Below are 19,144 nucleotides of genomic sequence, written 5' to 3' on the forward strand. Positions count from 1 at the left end.
ATACTAATCAATGAGTTTCTGAATAGTTATATGAATACCACATATAGTATAAAGAAGTATTCATCAGTTTAATCCACTCAGATAGTAGTCTGTGAACATCCACTGAGTTATGTGGCTTATGACTGATTATAGGCATTGTTAAGTTACTATTTATTATTACATTTGTGGGTTACTTGAGTTGCCTGTGTGGAAACTTATGTAACTTGCCTTCCAGATCCTCTAACTTCATCTGCTTCATCCTTGTTTAATGACTTTGGTGCCCTCAACATCTCTCAGAGAAGAAAGGTAAGTAAAATTTGAAAAGTGAAACGAAATAGAATTTAGAGGTGATTTTGGGAGTGTTATCTGCTTATTGTCAATGTTCTTTTATCTGGGATGGTGTGGGTGCTTTTATGTAGTTTGAAATATTTTTCTCGCCTTTTATCCTTTGCTTGTACTTCTTATACATGGAATTTTATTTGATCTCTGTGAACCCATTGTCTAATTTGTGAAGGATGAAATTCTGTTTATTTTTGCCCATGCTCTTTATCTTAAATGGGTACTTAAGATGACATGTAATGATACAATGGCTGTTTATGTGACCAAATGTAGGCATGTTAATCATGATTTAATTTTATTTGCAACTATTTTGCCTCAATTGCAAAGTTCTCCTGTGAATTCCTCATAACCTAAAATTTTGAATTTTTTTTTCCTTCTGCTACTGGGACTTGAGTTTAGGTCCTTAAGTTCTTCCTTGGCTGGTGTTCTATTAATTGAGCCACACTTTCAGACTGCTTTTTGCTGGTTTTTCAGAATCAGATGGCGAAACTCTTTTGCCCGAACTGGCTTTTAATTTTTTAATTAGGATTACAGATGTTGAGTCACAAGGGCCTGGCCAAGTTTCCAACATTTTATAATTGATCCGACTATTTAAAACCAATACAAAAACTATTCTCTCTCTCTCTGTCTCTCCGTCTCTCCGTCTCTCCGTCTCTCCGTCTCTCCGTGTCTCTCTCTCTCTCCCCCTCCCTCTTCTTCTCTCTCTCCCTCTCTCTCCCTCTCTCTCCCTCCCTCTCCCTCCCTCTCCCTCCCCCTCCCTCCCTCTCCCTCTCCCTCCCTCCCCCTCCCTCTCCCTCAGTCCCCCTCCCTGCCCAACCCCTCTCTATTAGGTAGGGTTGTTTTTTTGAGAGAGTACTGCTGTCAAGCCCAGGCAGGCCTACAATTCTGCTTCAGACTCTGCTTCAGACTCCCCACTGCTGGCCCTAAAGTGTTTGCCACCATACCCAATTCTTAAAACATTTTTATGTTAGGGGCTAGGAATGTGGCTTAGTGGTAGAGTGCTCAGTTCCTCAGTACCATGTACACAGAAAAAGCTGGAAGGGGCACTGTGGCTCAAGTGATAGAATGGTAACCTTGAGCAAAAGAAGCTCAAGGACTGTGCCCAGTCCCTGACTTCACACCCAGGATTGGGAGGGGGGAACCCAAACATTTCTTTAGAAATTGTATTTAATTTGGAATTGAAGTTAATAGACTATATATAGAATTTCATCCTTTTTGTGTGTGTGAGCGTGCGTGCGCGCTTGTGTGTGTGTGTATGTGTATGTGTATGTCTGTCCTGGGGCTTAACTCAGGGATTGGTTGCTATCCCTAAGCTGCTTTTACTCAAGTTAGTGCTCTAGCCAGGCACTGGTGGCTCACTCCTTTAATCCTAGCTACTATGGAAGCTGTGATCTGAGGATCATGGTTCAGAGCTAGCCTGGGTAGGAAAGTCCATGAGACTGAGAAAACAAGAAGTGGTGCTGTGGCTCAAGTGGTAGAGTGCTCACCTTGAGCTGAAGAGCTGAGGGACAGCGCCCAGGCCGAGTTTAATCCACAACCAACCAAAAAAAAAAGTTAGTACTCTATGACTTGAGTCACAGTTCCACTTTTGGCTTTTTCTTTTACAAGTAGTTTATTGGAGATAAGAGTCTCACAGACTTTTCTTTCCAGGCTACCTTTGAACCATGATGTTCAGATCTCAGCCTCCTGAATATCTAGGATTACACACACGTGAGCTACCGGTGCCTGGTGATTTTGATATTACTTTATTAGACTGATTATGTGACAAGTAGAGCTGAGTAGGATGATGCCTTTGTTTTAATAGTCATGTGGAGGAAGGGTCCTTTCTTGGTTAGGATCTGTAACAGCTACAGACGTTGAAGAGCTTACACGTTTTAAAGTGACAGTAAACTATGAAGTTAACAAAGTTTTGTTTTCAAAATCATGGAAAAAAAAGACACCAAGTAAAATACAAGGTTTATTATTATTATTTTTTGGGTCCGGTCGTGGGGCCTGAACTCTGGGCCTGGGCGCTGTGCCTCAGCTCTTCAGCTCAAGGCTAGTGCTCTACCACTTGAGCCACAGCACCACTTCCGGCTTTTTTCTTTTTGCTTATGTGGTGCTGAGGAATCGAATACAGGGCCTCGAGCATGCAAGGCAAGCGCGCTACCACTGAGCCACCTTCCCAGCCCCAAATAACAAGGTTTAGAAAAAGTGATATGAGCATAAGGTTCTTAGGGGAAGAATCAGACCCAGAGGGTAGTATAAAATGCAGTTCAGGAAGACTGATGGTGTTGGTTGTGACTTATACTTACCTTGAATCTCATTAAGTTGTACACTTAGATATATGTGTTTACATGTCAGCCATTCTATAACGAAGTGGTTTAAAAAATTCAGGAAGACTAGATGTGTTCAAGGCAAAACAGATTTTGAGGGCAGGTATAAGCACATTAAGATCTACCTAATAGTTGATTTTGAGACATGGATAAGAACAGGGCAGCTGTGCTTTTTGTTTTTATATGGAGACCTTTCACATACTAGACAGGCACTTTAACACAGAGCCTTATCCCATCCCATCCCTGATTTTATAAATTTCTTAGAGTATGTCACCAAGAATGTTTATTCTTGCTTTGCATACTTTTCTCAGTGGGTGAAATGTTTAGTTTCTAAATTGACATGCTAGAAGCAGAAGAGAGTTGATCTTTTGGCAATAGAGAGGGCAGTGAGCAGAACCTGTTAACATGTGAGTGAAGTACAAGACACTAAATAACCAAATTATTCTGAAGCTCCTTATAGGAAAACAGGAAGCTTGAATAATTTGTTTGGGAGGGGCGGGAAATGGCTTTTTCTTATTTTTAAATCAGATAATCAGTTATTATAATGAGTAGCCTCCCCCCCACTCCCCCCCCCCCCCCCCCCCCCCCCCGGTCTGGTTATGGGGCTTGAATTCAGTCAGGACTTGGGCCTTGAGCTCCTTTGTCCAAGGCTAGCACCTTACCACTTTGAGCCACAGCTTCATTTTGAGTTTTTGAGTGGTTAATTGGAGATAAGAGTTTCACAGGGACTTTTCTGCCAGGGCTGACTTTGAACTGCAATCCTCCTCTGATCTCAGCCTCCTGAGTAGGTAGGATTAGAGGCATGAGCCACCAGCACCTGACAAGTAGCATTTCTGATATATGAAAAGATAATAAATACTTAAAAGTACTCTTAATATTGTGTCTTAAAGATGAAGTATAATTTAGAGTCACAGTTTTTTAAAATTTTGTTTTGCTGATACTGTGGTTGAACTCAGGCTTCTTTCTCTTCCTTGGTTTTTTACTTTTTTTTTTTTTTGACTACCATCCCTGGTCACTTTTTTTTTTTTTTTGTCGGTCATGCGGGCTGAACTCTGGGCCCTGGCACTGTCCCTCAGCTTTTTAGCTCAAGGCTAGTGTTCTACCACTTGACCCACAGTGCAACTTCTGGCTCTTTTCTGCTTATGTGGTGCTGAGGAATCGAGCCCAGGGCCTCATGCATGCAAGGCAAGCACTCTACCACTGAGCCAACCTCCCAGCCCTTTTACTCCTTTTTTACTCCTTTTTTCACTCCTTTTTTTGTTGGTTCTGGGGCCTGAACTCTGGGCTTGGGCACTGTCCCTCAGCTCTTAGCTCAGAGCTAGTAGCACTCTACCACTTGATCCACAGTGCCACTTCCAGCTTTTTCTGTTTATGTGGTGCTGAGGATCGAGCCCAGGGCCTCTTGCATGTGAGGCAAGCATTCTACCACTGAGCCACTTTCCCAGCCCTGGCTTTTTTACTCATAACTGGCACATTACTGCTTGAGCAACTCTCCAGCTTTTGCTGGTTATGTGGAGATGAGAGTCTCAGATTTGTATGTCTACACTGGCTCTGTACCATTTTTGTTTCCTGAGTAGTTAGGATTATAGGGGCGAGCCTCTGGTGCCTGGCCTGACATTCTTTCTTTATTTTTTTGGACAGTGTGAGGCCTGAACTCTGGGCCTGGGCACTGTCCCTCAGCTCTTCAGCTCAAGGCTAGCACTCTACCACTTGAGCCACATTGCCACTTCGGTTTTTTCTGCTCATGTGGTGCTGAGGAATCGAACCCAGGGCCTTGTGCATGCAAGGCAAGCACTGTATCACTGAGCCACCTTCCCAGCCCCCTGACATTTATTTCTGAGAAAGTTGTAACAATCACTGGGGATTGAAAGTGGGAAGATACAGGGGTGTGTGTGTGTGTGTGTGTGTGTGTGTGTGTGTGTGTGTGTGTGTGTGTGTGTGTGTGTGTGTGTGTGTGTGTGTGTGTGTGTGTGTGTGTGTGTGTGTGTGTGTGTGTGTGTGTGTGTGTGTGTGTGTGTGTGTGTGTGTGTGTTTTCCTGGGGTTTGAATTTGAAAGTGGGAAGATACAGGGGTGTGTGTGTGTGTGTGTGTGTGTGTGTGTGTGTGTGTGTGTGTGTTTTCCTGGGGTTTGAATTTATGCCTGGCATTTTCCCTGAGCTTTTGTGTGCAAGGGTAGTACTCTTACCATTTTGAGCCACAATGTCATTTCTGGCTTTTTGGCAGTTAGTTGGAGATAAGATTCTCATGGACTTTCCTGTCTGGGCAGGCTTTGAACTGTGATCCTCAGATCTCATTCTCCTGAATGGGACTGTGATCCTCAGATCTCATTCTCCTGAATAGGATTACAAGTATGAACCACTGATACCCAGCTAGTGTGTGTGCTTTTTAAAAGAAAGTTATTTTAGGGCTGGGAAGGTGGCTCAGTGGTAGAGCGCTTGCCTTGCATGCATGAGGCCCTGGGTTCGATTCCTCAGCACCACATAAGCAAAAAGAAAAAAGCCGGAAGTGACGCTGTGGCTCAAGTGGTAGAGCACTAGCCTTGAGCTGAAGAGCTGAGGGACAGTGCCCAGGCCCAGAGTTCAGGCCCCACGATCAGACCCCCGCCCCCCAAAAAAAAAAAAGTTATTTTAGAGGAAAATAAGGAAATAAAGTATTATTTTAATGTGATCTCAATATTTGTGGAGCTAATAACATAGTTCTTAGAGGAAGCAGACTAATATAATGAAATGAGTATTCTGTTGTTTTTTTTTTTTCCTCCCATGTACTGGGGTTTGAAGTAGGATATAGAGGCAAGCACTCTATTTTCTGAGCTATAACTCTAGTCTTTTTTTTTTTTTTGGGTCCGGTCGTGGGGCCTGAACTCTGGGCCTAGGCGCTGTCCCTCAGCTCTTCAGCTCAAGGCTAGCAGTCTAGCACTTGAGCCACAGCGCCACTTCCAACTTTTTTCTTTTTTGCTTATGTGGTGCTGAGGAATTGAACTCAGGGCCTCATGCATGCAAGGCGAGCACTCTACCACCGAGCCACCTTCCCAGCCCCTAACTCTAGTCTTAATGAGCTATACCTCTAGTCTTTAGTTGTTTTTCAAATACAGTTTGCTTTTTTGCCCCTACTGACCTCAGACTGTGATCCTCCTACCTATGGCTTCCTTAGGAATCTAGTTGCTCACTACCTCTCCTGGCCTTTTTTATTTTATTTTATTTCTTTATTGTGAAAATACCGTACAGAGGGGTTACAATTATGTGGGCAAGATAATGAGTACGTTTCTTATCAAGCATTGTTGCCTCCTCCTTTGGTCTCATGACCAACCCTCCCCCCCCCCCCCAAAAAAAATATATATATATGGTAGAACAATTTGAATTCTTCCTTTATGTTCTGTGGGAGAGTTAAGTCCCCCAAGACACTAGTTGTTGAAAATGAGAGCTAATATACTAGAGACTAATAATACATGAGGAAAACTTTGTAGTAGGGTAGGTTTAATGAAAATTTCAACACTGATATGAAGGGACAGAGGCTGGGAGTTGGGTGTAGATGAGTAAAAGGACTGTCATGAAGTGACTTGAGTTGCAGGATTTCAAATGTGATTTAGACAAGCAATAAAAATTTGTGTAAGAGGGCTGGGAAGGTGGCTCAGTGGTAGAGCACTTGCCTTGCATGCATGAGGCCCTGGGTTCGATTCCTCAGCATCACATAAGCAGAAAAAAAAAGCCAGAAGTAGCACTGTGGCTCAAGTGATAGAGCGCTAGCCTTGAGGTGAAGAGCTGAGGGACAGAGTTCAGGCCCCACGACCGGACCCCCCTTCCCCCCCCCCAAAAAAAAAAAACACAACAAAACTTGTGTAAGAATGTCTCTGGGAACTAGGCCCTTTTCAATAAAAATAGATGTTGAAATAAAATAAAATAAATAGATGCAGGTTTCTTGCCAAGTCTGTGTATGGATCAACTACATATCTGATTGGTATAAATCCTAGGCATAAATGAGAAGTTTTTATCTTCTGTGCCTGGTGTTCTTGTCTCTTGCTAGGCTAATGACCTACTTCTTCTCTTTTTTATTCACTTAGTCATCTTCCTATTCTATTTTACTCCTTCACTGTACCTAAAGCAAAAACAACAACAGCAAAACCTGAAACCAACTACCAAATCTTCCATTTACATTTGTTTGGTTGCCTCCTCCTCAGGATGAGAAAGTGTGGTCAGATCATCTGGTGTGGCTTATTGAGAGATATTGATGTAGGAGGTACAGTTTTGGATTATTCTGGAGAGAAAATTTTAGTTTTACTAGTATTTTTCTGTACTTCCCTTTTTTGAATCCAGTTTGTGTCTCCTTTTGCCCACTTCTATCTTAAAAAAATCTCTGCATCTATTACTATAAAGATGACTGGTGACAAATATTTCATAATTTCTGCTAAGTTTAACATGGAGTGTTTTTTTTAAAAGCATTTTCTAAAGTTTTTAAAAGGTAACTTATTATTTTTGTTCTGGTGGGAATGGAACTTAAGCTCAGTGGTATAGATAGTCTCTTGTAGAAACTTGTGGACTCCCAAGTTCCTAGGCAAGGGAGCACCCATGCATGATTCCTACTTACAGTTGTTCAGAACCTCTTATTTCAAAAAGCAAACATTAAGAATAGTACTAAACCAGTAGTTTGAAGGAATAGTTAAGATTTTAGATTTTGGAGTTGGATACAAGGCAGTTAAATTTTAGTATCCTTTTCTTCACTGATTATTTTTGTGTCTTTAAATTTGATTTGTAAACTGTTTTGTTAGGTTTTTACAAAGAGGTAGCCGAGTAAGAACAGCACCAGCACACACGTGGTATTCAGGTAAGGGGTAGGTTTATTCAGTAGACCTGCTGGGACCAGGCAAGGTTGGCACTCCACATGGCTGGGAAAGGCCTGGGAGTGAGAGAGAGCTGGGAAAGAGAGGAAAGAGCTAGAAAAGAGCAGAGAGAGCAGAGAGCTAGAAAAGAGCAGAGAGAGAGCAAAGAGGAACAGAGAGAGCTAGAAAAAGAACAGCAAGAGAAAGAGAAAGAGAAAGAGAGAGAGAGAGAATATCTGGGCCTGGGCTAGGCCTTATCTAGGGTATGGGCGGGGAAAGGTGTGGCCACATCAAATTCAGATGTGACCTCAGCGGATACAGATGTGACCTCTTCCAGGTGTCCCAGTTGCCTAGGTAACGCAGGTATTGGGTGGAGATTGCTGCGTGGAGGGTGGAGTCTGCCAGGAGAGGACCTTACATGTTTGTCTTCATTTTCAAAATGAAAAATTAACATGCATAGTGCTTGTGTACATTTGTTTTGAGGACTGTGGGATATGTTTTTTGGCACAGAAGGCCCAATAAATGGTAGCTAATATTGGTACATAATGTTGGATGGTCATTTTCAAGTCTTGTTTGGAAATAAACTTTTTTTTTTTTTTGAAATAAACTATTTTTAAATACCATTTTCCACTTAGTTGGGATTAGCCTGTCTGGAAAAGTAAGTCTGTGGCTGATCAGAAGATGTCAGCTTTGAGGTGTCGAAGCCCTTCATGTCCTAAGCATTGTATTCCCCTCTCCACAGTAGTTTCCTGTTAGCTTCTTAATCACATCCTTTAACTTTGGAGAAAATCAGTGTAATAACTCCTTTTTTTTTTTTTTTGTCGGTCGTGGGGCTTGAACTCGGCCTGGGTGCTGTCCCTCAGCTCTTCAGCTCAAGGCGAACGCTCTACCACTTGAGCTACAGCGCCACTTCCGGTTTTCTGGTGGTCTATTGGAGATAGGAGTCTCACAGTCTCTCCTACCCGGGCTGGCTTTGAACTGCGATCCTCAGATCTCAGCCTCCTGAGTAGCTAGGATTACAGGCGTGAGCCACCAGCGCCTGGCAATAACTCCTATTTTTTGTGATGTATTGGCAGGAAGAACAAGTTTGATTTTATTTATGTTGGATGATTTTTTTATTACAGGTAATATAGGAAATTTACATATTCTGTTAAAAACATCTCACATTTTGTTATTTAATGATTCCAATAATTCTTTGAATTTTTTTCATTTTAGGATTGGAAGATTTAAGAACTTAGAATAAGATAGGTAATACTTAATTATATTTCAGATGAAAGGGAAAAAATCTCTTATGTAAGGCAGTATGAGGAGAGTACAATGACTGAGTCTTCATTAGGTGAAAAACCATGAGATAATGGAGAAAGGCTATGGGTGATTCCAAGAAAATAGAGCTTTTTCTTTTTAATGGTTACTACTTTTCCAGTAATGTTATTTCAGTGTTAATTTTTGTTTGTTTGTTTGTTTGTGTCAGTCTTGGGGCCTGAACTCTGGGCCTGGGCCTCAGCTCTTCAGCTCAAGGATAGCACTCTACCATTTGAGCCACAGCACCACTTCTGGCCTTTCCTGTTTATGTGGTGCTGAGGAATTGAACCCAGGGCCTCATGCATTTGAGGCAAGCCCTCTACCACTTAAGCCACCTTCCCAGCCCCATTCAGTGCTAATTTCTAACAACCTAGTTTCTGAGGCAAGAGCACACAACTGTAAGAGTTCAGTTTTTCAGAATGTAGCACAAATGTATATTCCTAATTATAGGGTCTGTTTTTTTTTTACTGTTGCATACACTGAGTTATTACTATCTTTTATATATTTGTAATTTTGTAGGCAAAGTTTTTTGTTTATTTGTGATTCCTAATGCTTTTGAACGTCTTTTGTTTTTATTGGCTATTGGTGTTGGATGTTCACATCTTTTCTATTGGGCTATCCTTTTTTAATATTTGTTGTATGAGCTCTTGTAAATTAGAGATTGAAAGTTCTGCAATTAGATCTTTACATTCTAGCTGGGCGCCAGTGGCTCATGCCTGTAATCCTAGCTACTCAGGAGGCTGAGATCTGAGGATCGTGATTCAAAGCCAGCCCGGGCAGGAAAGTCTGTGAGACTCTTATCTCCAATAAACTACTAGAAAACCGGAAGTGCGCTGTGCCTCTAGTGGTAGAGCGCTCGCCTTGAGCTGAAGAGCGCTCTGCCCAAGCAGAGTTCAAGCCCTGCGACCGACCAAAAAAAAATAGATTTTTACATTAATTCCTCATTTTGTATTTTGGTTTTCACAAGTAACTTATGCTATCAGTTTTGAACTGTCATTCTAATTCACATTGTTTTAAGTGCTTTAAAAGGAATAAAATATTAACCTTATTTCTGTTAACATAGTAATCCCCAATCTGATGAGTTAGTAATTTTGAACACAGATGTCATTTTCATTTAATGAAGTTGAATACTTATTAGTAACTAACTTGCCTTAAAAATGACTAGGTATTCCCACTTCAGTAGAACATATTTTTGTCTTATTTATTTGTTTGTTTGTTTGTTTCTTATTTATCCTTATGTCTGAATCAATTTTTTTCTTTCCTTTTTTTTTGTCGATCATGGGGCTTGAACTCTGAGCCTGGGTGCTGTCTCTGAGCTCTTCACCTTAAGGCTAGCACTCTACCACTTGAGCTGCACTGCCACTTCTGGTTTTCTGGTGGTTAATTGGAGATAAGATTCTTACAGACTTTTCTGCCCACGGTAGCTAACTTCCACTGCAATCCTCAGATCTCAGCCTCCTGAGAAACTAGGATTACAAACATGAGCCTACCAGTATGTCTGGTGGTGTGCAGTGAACACCTATTTTGTTGAAATAGATTTAAATTCATGTATTACAAGGAAATTTTGTCCTACTGATTGACTAAAAACTAGTTTTTATTTTTAAAGGTATGTGTGTGATAGGATTTTTTATTTTACCATATTTAAACATACGAACTGAAACTAGTCCCTCATGTAGGACTGTTAACCATAATCGTCACTTAGTTTCCCAGCTTTGGAGATTTTTCAATTTGTTTTTATATAATAATAGTATAGTAAAACCAAATATTGGACTTAAGATGCTGATTAGGCTTTTTACACTCTACTGTAGTTACAAAATGTAATAATTGGTATTAAGAACTTGTTCTTACTGGTGTTTTATCTGTTTTCGTAGGAAGTTAACATGCTAACATGTTAGCCTAAGTTTAAGGTAAAATTTAGCCAAAACCATGCTGTTTTCCTCAACTCTGTTGCAGTCTTCAAATTTGTTCTTTCATTTTCAAAATGGGAAGGAGAAACTCTTATTTCTTTGAATTACATCTTCTAGCTGTTGGTTCTCATGATTCAAAGCATCCAATAAGATTCAAATGATTTGAGTAATTTCAGGTTTTGCTAGAATAACATGATTATTCTAGAATAACATGATTATTCAGGGAGACTAGCCTGGTATTCTGACCTACCTCTACCTTCTACATAGTTGGGATTGGAAGTATGGATGCATGGCTATTAGACCAGGTTTTTGTTTTTGTTTTGTTTTGTTTTCATTTCAAGATTGAATTTAAGCAAAAGGAAAACTTTTGCCCAAGTAGGTAATTTTATAGTGATGATTGCTTTTGGTAAGGACTGAAATTATTAAAACAATAAGCATCATTACAGGTGATGGCTTATTGCAGAAATAACTTTCTTGACAAAAACCTTTCACTCTAAATATTTAAACAACTTTAGCATTTATTTCACTAAGTCTTGCACTTTGGTTCTACTTTAAAGTAAAACAATATGAAAAATTATGAATGAGTTGAGTTTTTTTTGAAGTTTTTGTCTTGCTAAGCAATTAATATTCCAAGTGATTTTACATTATTGATGGTGCTGAGGTTTAAACTCAGGCTGACTTGAATTGTGCTCTCAGTTTTTTTGTGTTTTTAGTTATTTCAGAAAATTTCCTGTCTCCTGCTTCCTGGTAGCTCATGTTACAAGTATAAGTTGTAATGTTCAGCTTATCTATTGAGATGGTGTCTCTGCTCACTTTTCCCATAAAATTAAAAAAATCTTTTGTAAAATTGAGAGTGTGTGTGTCTGTGTGTCTTGGTCCTGGGGCTTACACTCAGGACCTGTGTACTTTCCTTGTATGGACTGTTGTGGTCAAGGTAGTTCTCTAGCTCTTTGATCTATAGCTCCATTTCTAGCATTTTGGTGATCATTGGAAATAAGAATTTCATGGACGTTCCTGTCAGGGCTGGTGTAGAACCATGATCCTCAGATCTCAGCCTCCTGAGTAGCTAGGATTATATGTATGAGCCACCAATAGCACCCCGCCTGTCATGGTATATTGACTGGTATTTATACTTTGGATCTTTTCAGTATTACCTAGGAGTTTTTATTTTTGGATTAGACTTTAATCTCTGGCTGTTCACTGGAAAACACTTTGTAAAGGTATATGTTTGGAGATCTCTACCTAAGAGGAAAAATGTTAGTTACAGGTTTTTAGCCTAGGGTTAAGGGGAGCAAACAGTAAATGAGTTCCTATTTGGAAAAATAAGAAACATAATTATATAAAGAAGGCTTTTTGTGAGAGTGATGATACATTGGATATATTAAAAACTTTATAATGCATATCTGTATAGGAGATAATTGATTTTTTTGGGGGGAGGGGGTCGTAGGGCCTGAATTCTGGGTTTAGGCGCTATCCCTCAGCTCTTCAGCTCAAGGCTAGTGCTATACTACTTGAGCCACAGTGCCACTCTTATTTTTTTCTGCTTATGTGGTGCTGAGGAATAGAACCCAGGGCCTGAGCCACCTTCCCAGCTCCGCATTGATTATTTAACTGGATCAAAAAGTGAGTTTGAGGGTTGGGAAGGTGGCTCAATTGGTAGAGTGCTTGCTTTGCTTGCATGAGGCCCTGGGTTCAATTCCACATAAGCAGAAAAAAACTGGAAATGGCGCTGTGGCTCAAGTGGTAGAGTGCTAGCCTTGAGCAAAAGAAGCTCAGAGACAATGCCCTGAGTTCAATCCCCGGGACTGGCAATACAAAACAAAACAAAACCAAAAAACAAAAAGTGAGTCTGACTGCAATTTGGTTGGACTGTAATTTGTATAAGTTTTGTTGGCAGGTTGTGATTTTAAACAAACAATATGTGTTGGATTTTTGTGATAGCACAGTATTTTCTTTTTTTGGTCAGTTGTGGGGCTTGAACTCTGGGACTGGATGCTGTCCCTGAGCTCTTCAGCTCAAGGCTAAGCCCTCTACCACTTGAGCCACAGCGCCACTTCCAGTTTTCTAGTGGTTTATTGGAGATAAGAGTCTCACGGGCAGGGACTTTCCTGCCCGGGCTGGCTTTGAACTGTGATCTTCAGATTTCAGCCTCCTGAATAGCTAGGATTACAGGCGTGAGCCACCAACGCCCAGTTAGTATTTTCTTAAATATACATATTCCCCCCCAGAGAAAACAGACAATCATTATATGTCATCATCTTAGTTTTCTACCTGAATACAAAAATGTGTAAGTTTAATATTATGCTCTCTCCAAGGATTTAGCTAGCTAAAACTTGATTTAAAATTGTCTCACTTAAAATGTGAGATGTGTAAATTATGAAGTACACATCTTCATCCACAGAAGTTCCTAGTAATCTAGATGTGTAGAGGATTACTGGATTGGTCAAAGATTGCATAAGAGTGGAACTAGTTTTACCATCATAAATATCTTTTATAGTATTGTAATTATGCTATATAGGTAGGTAATCTCGTTGCTTTTCTTAGTAGAAGCTTAATTTTTTTTTGTCTACCTTAAAGACAGTATTATATAGGTCATTGGTGGAGAATCTGATTTTCATAGAATATTTCTATAAGCATTATTTGTAAAGTTTTTGAAACTTACATTAAGTGAATCAGATGTTTTCTTTAAATTAATTCCTTTTATATTAGAATTTTTGGTATTTGGAGATATGATCTGGCTTTGTAGCTCAGGCTAACGTTGAACTTGAGTTCTTTTCTTCTTGTCTCAGACTTCTGTATGTTGGTATTACAGGCAAGAGCTACCATGTCCAGTTATACCATAAGCTTTAAGGAATTTTCTAGCTATGGTGTATATATGTTTTTAAAGATTTTTTTTTTTTTTTTGGGTCCGGTCGTGGGGCCTGAACTCTGGGCCTGGGCACTGTCCCTCAGCTCTTCAGCTCAAGACTAGCGCTCTACCACTTGAGCCACAGAGCCACTTCCAGCTTTTTTCTTTTTTGCTTATGTAGTGCTGAGGAATCGAACCCAGGGCCTCTTGCATGCAAGGCAAGTGTTCTACCACCGAGCCACCTTCCCAGCCCATTTAAAGATATTTAATTTTAACTATTTTTGGCAGTTATAACTCATGACAGAACGGAGTAAATTTAACTTTCTTCAGTTTTAAAACTCAAGCATGTATCAGTTTATTATTTTCTAAAGGAGAAATATATTCCTTTTAAGATACAGTTTAGTGCAAATTTGCTGTAATCAATAGATTGTAGAAGCTGTGATCTAATAATTTTCCTTTCCTTTCCTTTTCTTTCCTTTCCTTTTTTTTTTTTTTTTTTTTTTTTGGTCGCTTTTGGGTCTTGAACTCTGGGCCTGGGTGCTGTCCCTGAGCTCTTCAGCGCAAGGCTAGCTCTCTACCACTTGAGCCACTTCCGGTTTTCTGGTAGTTAATTGGAAATAAGAGTCTCACAAACTTTCCTGCCTGGGCTGGCTTTGAACCAAGATCCTCAGATCTCAGCCTCCTGAGTAGCTAGGATTACAGGCATGAGCCACCGGTGCCCAGCTGATCATCTAGTAATTTTCACATGTAAAGTTAAAATGTTTTACTGACTTCATTATAATAATGATGCATTTATGATTTTTATTGGACAGTTTATTAGAAATTCAAATTAGTGAATTTTGAATGAAATTTGTGTTATTTGTAGCTTGAAATTATTTCTTTTAAGTACTTTAGATTGAATACACACACTTGACAGAGTGACTTGTACTCTGGTTCATTGAACAAAAGTAAATTGTTTCTTTTAATGTACAAAATTGTTCATGAAGAATTGATTGTAACAATTCAAAACAGTTTGAATGATCATCAGAGGAGAAATATTTATCGCAGCATTGTGTGCAGAGTTTGGAAGCAAAAAAGAATGGTCCTTCGTTGTTTTCTAAGCCTCCATCTGTCTCATTTCTGCACTGTCACCGGGAAGATGATAGATGAGGGCTTCCCTGAGCTTTCTAGTTTCTACTCAAAATCACAGGTCCTTGACATTCACTCATGAAGAGCATTTTGTGGAATTTTCACAACAAAAAAATCTCACAAGATAGAAGTTGCAGTATGGATTTATTTTTGTATGACAGGATAAAGCAGGAATGAGTGGGGGAAAAAGAGAAATAAAAGAGGGTAACAAGTTTGACAAGAGACGTACTTATTACCTTATGTAACCGTAACCCCTCTAAACTTCACCTTGACAATTAAAAAAAAAAGAGAGAGAAACGTTCCTATTCTTCATGCAGGAAATCGAAGCTAAAGTTTCTTAGGGTGGGTGCGTGCGTGCCTGCGCGCGCGTGTGTGTGTGCGCGCGCGTGCATGTGTGTGTGTGTGTATGCATTCACATCTGCGCACCTCATCCAAGGGCTTGAACCTAGGGCTGGACACTCACTGTCTCTTAGCATTTTTGCTCAAGGGTAGCACTCAGTCACTTTAGCCACAGCTCTACTTCCAGCTTTTTGGTAGTTGGTTAGAAGTAAGAGTTGCAGGGACTTCCCTGCCAGTGCAGACTTTCTGAGGTGCTCAACTTCCTAGGTAGCTAGAATTGCAGGTGTGAACCACTGGTGCCCAGCAGTAAAATAGTTTTTTATTAAGTCATTCCTTAGCATCAGCAGCTAGCTTCCTTTAACTGGGGGATAGTTCTCATTGGGAAATAAGGTTAGCAAGATGAGTTGGTAAGAAAGATAAAGTTTGCAGAATTTAAAAATTTGTATTGTATGTCCTTGAAGCCATTTCTTCATAAATACAGTAAAAATAGGTAAGTTCTAGTGGGGGAAATAGTTGTAAAGTATTTACTTAGTTCACTTTTATTCATTAAGTAGCCTCAAAATCAGGCTACAGTACATCTGAAACAACTAATGTTTTATATATTACTTATTCTGCTAGTACTATGGGTTATCTTAGGGGTGAAGGGTGGGAGCTGGTGGGAGTGATATGGGCATTAGAATGTCTTAAAGATTTTCCTTGTTTCCTATCCCATCATTCCTGATACCATCTATATGTTAGTTACTTTAGTTTAGACTAGTGTGGGGATGTAGGAGTGGCCTGGTCTCTTTCCTTCTTTTTCCTAGCCAAGGAAGTATCGCCTGGGGATGCTGGAGGAGAGGCTAGTTCCGATGGGATCAAAGGCACGGAAAGCAAAGAACCCTATTGGCTGCCTTGCTGACAGGTGTAAATCAGGAGTACCCATCAATATGGTTTGGTGGAACAGAGTCACAGAAAACAATTTACAGGTAAAAAAATAATTTTATTAGACATTCTTTGAAAATGGATATCTTGGCTGCCTTCTGTGTCTGTGGGGAGTGGGGGGTATGAAAGGATTGGATGGCTCAGCTGAAATACTGAGGTGATTTGAAAAAATTACATCATAGTAAAGTTAATAACCTATTACCTAAACTTGGGGGTTTGAACTCAAAACTCCCATCCTTGGCCTATTTATTTTTGCTTTATTATTTTCAGATAGGGTCTCTCTCTTTTTTTTGCCTGGGCCTATCTGTATTGTCTAGTCCTGTTCCACCTTTTTTTGCTCAGATGGAGTCTCACCAAGTTTTTGGCCCTGGCTATCCTTGAACATAGTAACAATTGTGGGTGACTGGGCTCAGCCTAACTAAATGTTATTATATTTGTAGAGTTTTGACTTTTTCCTGCTTTGGAAAGTGTATTTCTTTTTAATTGTTTTGTTTTTGCCAGTCCTGGGGCTTAAACTCGGGCTGGGTGTTGTCTATGAGCCTCTTTGTGCTCAAGGCTAGCACTCTACCACTTGAGCCGCAGGCCACTTCTGGCTTTCTCTGAATGTTTATTAGAGATAAAAGTCTTCTATAGGCTTTCCTGCCTGGGCTGACTTTGAACTGAATCCTCAGATCTCAGCCTCCTAAGTAGCTAGGATTACAGGTCTGAGCCATTGGCACCCAACTTTAATTCTTCTTTTATATTTTGTTAACATTTGAGGCCTTTTTTTTTTCTCCCCTTTTTGGTAGTGCTAGGGATCAAACCCAGCACATCCAGGTTACTTAGGGCACTAATACTCAAAACATATTATAAAATATATTATAAGAATAAGTTTTATTATTTGGTATTTGAACACTGGAAAGTTCTATGTTATGTCTTTGTACATTGTTAGTAGGAAATAAAAGCTATTTAAAGAAACAAGCTTCAGCAATATGTTTTCATAGGGTTATTACAGATATGTCAGACTTTGACTATCCTAACAATGCCAAACAATAAAAATGAGGTTTTGTAGATCAATGACTAGCTTCTACATAACATTGTAAATGACCTACAAAATAATTTGTGTTCCATTTTTAACTTGGATTATAATTATTACACTTGCTAGTCATATAGTAGGGATAACTTTGTTAATATGCTACATTAACAAAATAGCTTGGTTTTATATCTATCTAACTTCAAAAGAAATCCTACAATATTTTATTGTGTTCAATATTAATATGGTAGCAATGTCTGTGTTGCTTTGGATAAAAGATTATAAAGACATTTTTCCAGGAATATAGCAAAATATGACATTTGTCCCTGTTGACTTTGGAAGTGGTTTTCTGAAAATAAGGGAACAGTGTACTTTAAATTAGAAAGTTTGGATATATTATGAATAGTAATATAGTTTTAACTAAATTTTTCTTGTCTTTGAGATCAGTGGGAAAGATAATTAACTTGGGTTATTATAGTTGCTTTTGAGCTTTCAAAATAAAGTCTGAAAATACATTGGGCCCCAACTATTAAAAGCAGCTGTGATAGAGACTGTCTACTGCAGAGGTATGGACACTATTTTGACCTCTCTGCCCTGATTCTAGAGATGATTCTGAAGTGCCTCTTTTAGCATGGTTTGAAAAAATGATTAAGTTAGAATAAGACTATATATTTGTTATGCTTTAGTTTTAATTAAAACAGCTAGTAGAACATTCAATGTATTAACACTGAACAGGTGTCATGAACCTGATACATACTTTAAATACTACTGCTAGTTTATGCTTCAAATAGTTATTTTCTTTTAAGGACATAAGGTATTTTATCCCCCATATTTGCAGTGTTATAAGCCCTAAAATTTTCCACATAGATCTGTCACTTTTCTTTTTTTTTTTTTTTGCCGGTCGTGGGGCTTGAACTCTGGGCCTGGGTGTTGTCCCTTAGCTCTTCAGCTCAAGGCTAGCACTCTACCACTTGAGCCACAGCACCACTTCTGACTTTTTCTGCTTATGTGGTGCTAAGGAATCAAACCCAGCCCCATGAATGCAGGGCAAGCACTCTACCACTGAGCCACCTTCCCAACCCCATGTCACATGTTGAAGTATTGAAAAATACCCATCTAATCTCCCTTATCTTTGGGATCCCTAAACTGAGGCCTTGGAGTAGAGTATTAAGAACAAAGAGTATGCCAGTGTATTCTCTTTCTTTTTCCCGTGGTAGTTTTATTGTAGATGAAAAACAATTTATGTAAATCTGATTTCATATCAATTGAATATAAATTAGTTTGATACTGATTTTTGGCTTTGATACTTACCTTTTAATATGATTTAATTTTTTTGCCATAAAATTAAAAAAATTTACAGCCAGATATATTAGTCTTTTTATTTTTATTTTGTTCCATTTGTTTCCCTAGGTCTTCTCTAATTTTAAGGGAAGAAAAGAAACATTTGTTTTTTTCCAAAATTATAGCTTTTCTTTTCTTTTCTTTCTTTCTTTCTTTTTTTTTGGTAATGGTCCTGGGGATTTAACTAGGGCCTAGATACTATCCCTGGGATTTTGTGCTTCATACTAGCACTCTATTACTTGAGCCACAGCTCCACTTCCTGCTTTTTTGTAGTTAGAGATAAGAGTCTCATAGACTTTCCTACACAGGCTGGCTTCAAACCTTGATTCTCAGATCTCAACCTCTCCTGTATTGCTTAGGATTATAGGCTTGAACTGCCAGTGTCTGGCAGCTATGCTTTTTAAAAGGACAAATTTGTGTCAGGTACTAAGAATAAGCTTTTCCCATATAGAGTCTTTTGGTCTTCTTAATAGCTTATTGTTTTTAAATGTTACTGCTAAATGAAGAAGCTTTTATTCAGAGAGAGCTAGGTTTAGAGTAGAGGAGGAGGGGCTGGGAAGGACGTTCAGTGGTAGAGTGCTTACCTTCTATGCATGAAGCCCTGGGTTTGATTCCTTAGTACCACCACATAAGCAGAAAAAGCCGGAAATGGCGCTGTGATTCTAGTGGTAGAGTGCTATCCTTGAGCTGAAGAGCTGAGGGTCAGCGCCCAGGCCCAGAATTCAGCCCCCAGGACCAACAAAAAAAAGAGTAGAGGAGGAGAAATTTGAAGCCATATTTGTCAGATTCAAAATCTCATTTCTGTATGATGTATCTCTAGTTGGAATAAAAAGGACCAGAATTGTTTGGATTATATAAATGGTTTAACTGAAGTATTTGAAAGACACCTTGTTTTGAAAA

The 19,144-nt window shown here is 39.4% G+C and overlaps 1 protein-coding gene across 2 annotated transcripts in view; it reads left to right on the forward strand.

The window, feature by feature from the left end:
* Positions 1-19,144, forward strand: part of Pan3 (poly(A) specific ribonuclease subunit PAN3) — a 147,578-nt gene that overhangs the window by 22,900 nt on the left and 105,534 nt on the right. Inside the window, exons 4-5 of one of the 2 annotated variants that reach the window (XM_042685359.1) lie at positions 215-285; positions 15,774-15,935. In XM_042685359.1, coding sequence (XP_042541293.1) covers positions 215-285; positions 15,774-15,935 — 233 coding nt within the window. The remainder of the gene's footprint in view (positions 1-214; positions 286-15,773; positions 15,936-19,144) is intronic. The other variant, XM_042685360.1, reaches the window with a different exon arrangement.

This window comes from Dipodomys spectabilis, unplaced genomic scaffold (assembly GCF_019054845.1).
Source record: "Dipodomys spectabilis isolate Male_0828 unplaced genomic scaffold, ASM1905484v1 ptg000095l, whole genome shotgun sequence".
Taxonomy (NCBI): Eukaryota; Metazoa; Chordata; class Mammalia; order Rodentia; family Heteromyidae; genus Dipodomys; species Dipodomys spectabilis.